This window comes from Mesitornis unicolor, unplaced genomic scaffold (assembly GCF_000695765.1).
Source record: "Mesitornis unicolor isolate BGI_N332 unplaced genomic scaffold, ASM69576v1 scaffold47911, whole genome shotgun sequence".
Lineage (NCBI taxonomy): Eukaryota > Metazoa > Chordata > Aves > Mesitornithiformes > Mesitornithidae > Mesitornis > Mesitornis unicolor.
In genome coordinates this window covers 322-1,085 of record NW_010166691.1, presented here as the reverse complement: position 1 = coordinate 1,085, position 764 = coordinate 322, and the positions used below count along the sequence as shown (strand labels likewise).

The 764-nt window shown below is 48.2% G+C and overlaps 1 protein-coding gene across 1 annotated transcript in view; it reads right to left on the bottom strand.

The window, feature by feature from the left end:
• Window positions 1–73: 73 nt before the first annotated feature.
• The window catches only part of LOC104548895 (nucleolar protein 16-like), a gene marked incomplete at its 3' end in the record, with an annotated part of 903 nt that continues 212 nt past the window's right edge, over window positions 74–764 (bottom strand). The window contains exon 2 of the mRNA XM_010195044.1: window positions 74–143. Coding sequence (XP_010193346.1) covers window positions 74–143 — 70 coding nt within the window. The remainder of the gene's footprint in view (window positions 144–764) is intronic.

Below are 764 nucleotides of genomic sequence, written 5' to 3'. Positions count from 1 at the left end.
CCAAACCCTAACGTTCTGTGATTCTGTGAAAGCTGGTGAAGCGCTCCATGGGGAGGACAGAAGCAGCACTCACCATTCACCACGTAGGGCTTCCGCACTATTTTCTTTCCTTGCTGTTGTCCATTGCTTCCCACTTCCATCCCCTGTGTTATATGAGAGAGAAGGCAACTCAAGAAAAGCCCATTTAGAAGACAGCTGCGTCCCCATATGTTGCTCCCAAAACTCCAAACCACTTACACAAGAACTGCAAGGACCAGGAAATCTCAGCTGGCTTAAACAGAGCCTTATATGCACCATTAAGTTAGCCCATGAGCAAGCCTGTCACCTGAACAACACTGTGTGAATGGAGACAAGTGGCAGACAAGGTCACTCCTGTTTTTTTTAGGAGTGTAACCTTTTTTTTGTGCCATCTTTTACCTGGAAGCGCTGCCCACTAATGCAGACAGGCCAGGTTGTCACTGCTGTACACAAAGAGGCTTTCTTTGTTATCAGGAGCAACTGGGCTGCAGTGTTCCCAACCCCACCTCTCTCTCAGGAGATTGACTGACATTATTTATACTTGTTCTAAGGCCCTTTATTTCCATGTGACAGCACAGCTCGTTCCCACACCAGCATCTTGGCAAGAACAGTGTATTAATATAGATAAGAAAGCCATCCACCTACAGAGACTGATCCAGAGCCATCTGACCTGTGCTCCAAGGCAGGCTGCTCTCACACTGCTTTTCCTCAGCCCAGCTGTGTGTCCTGAGAGAGGCCTGACTTCC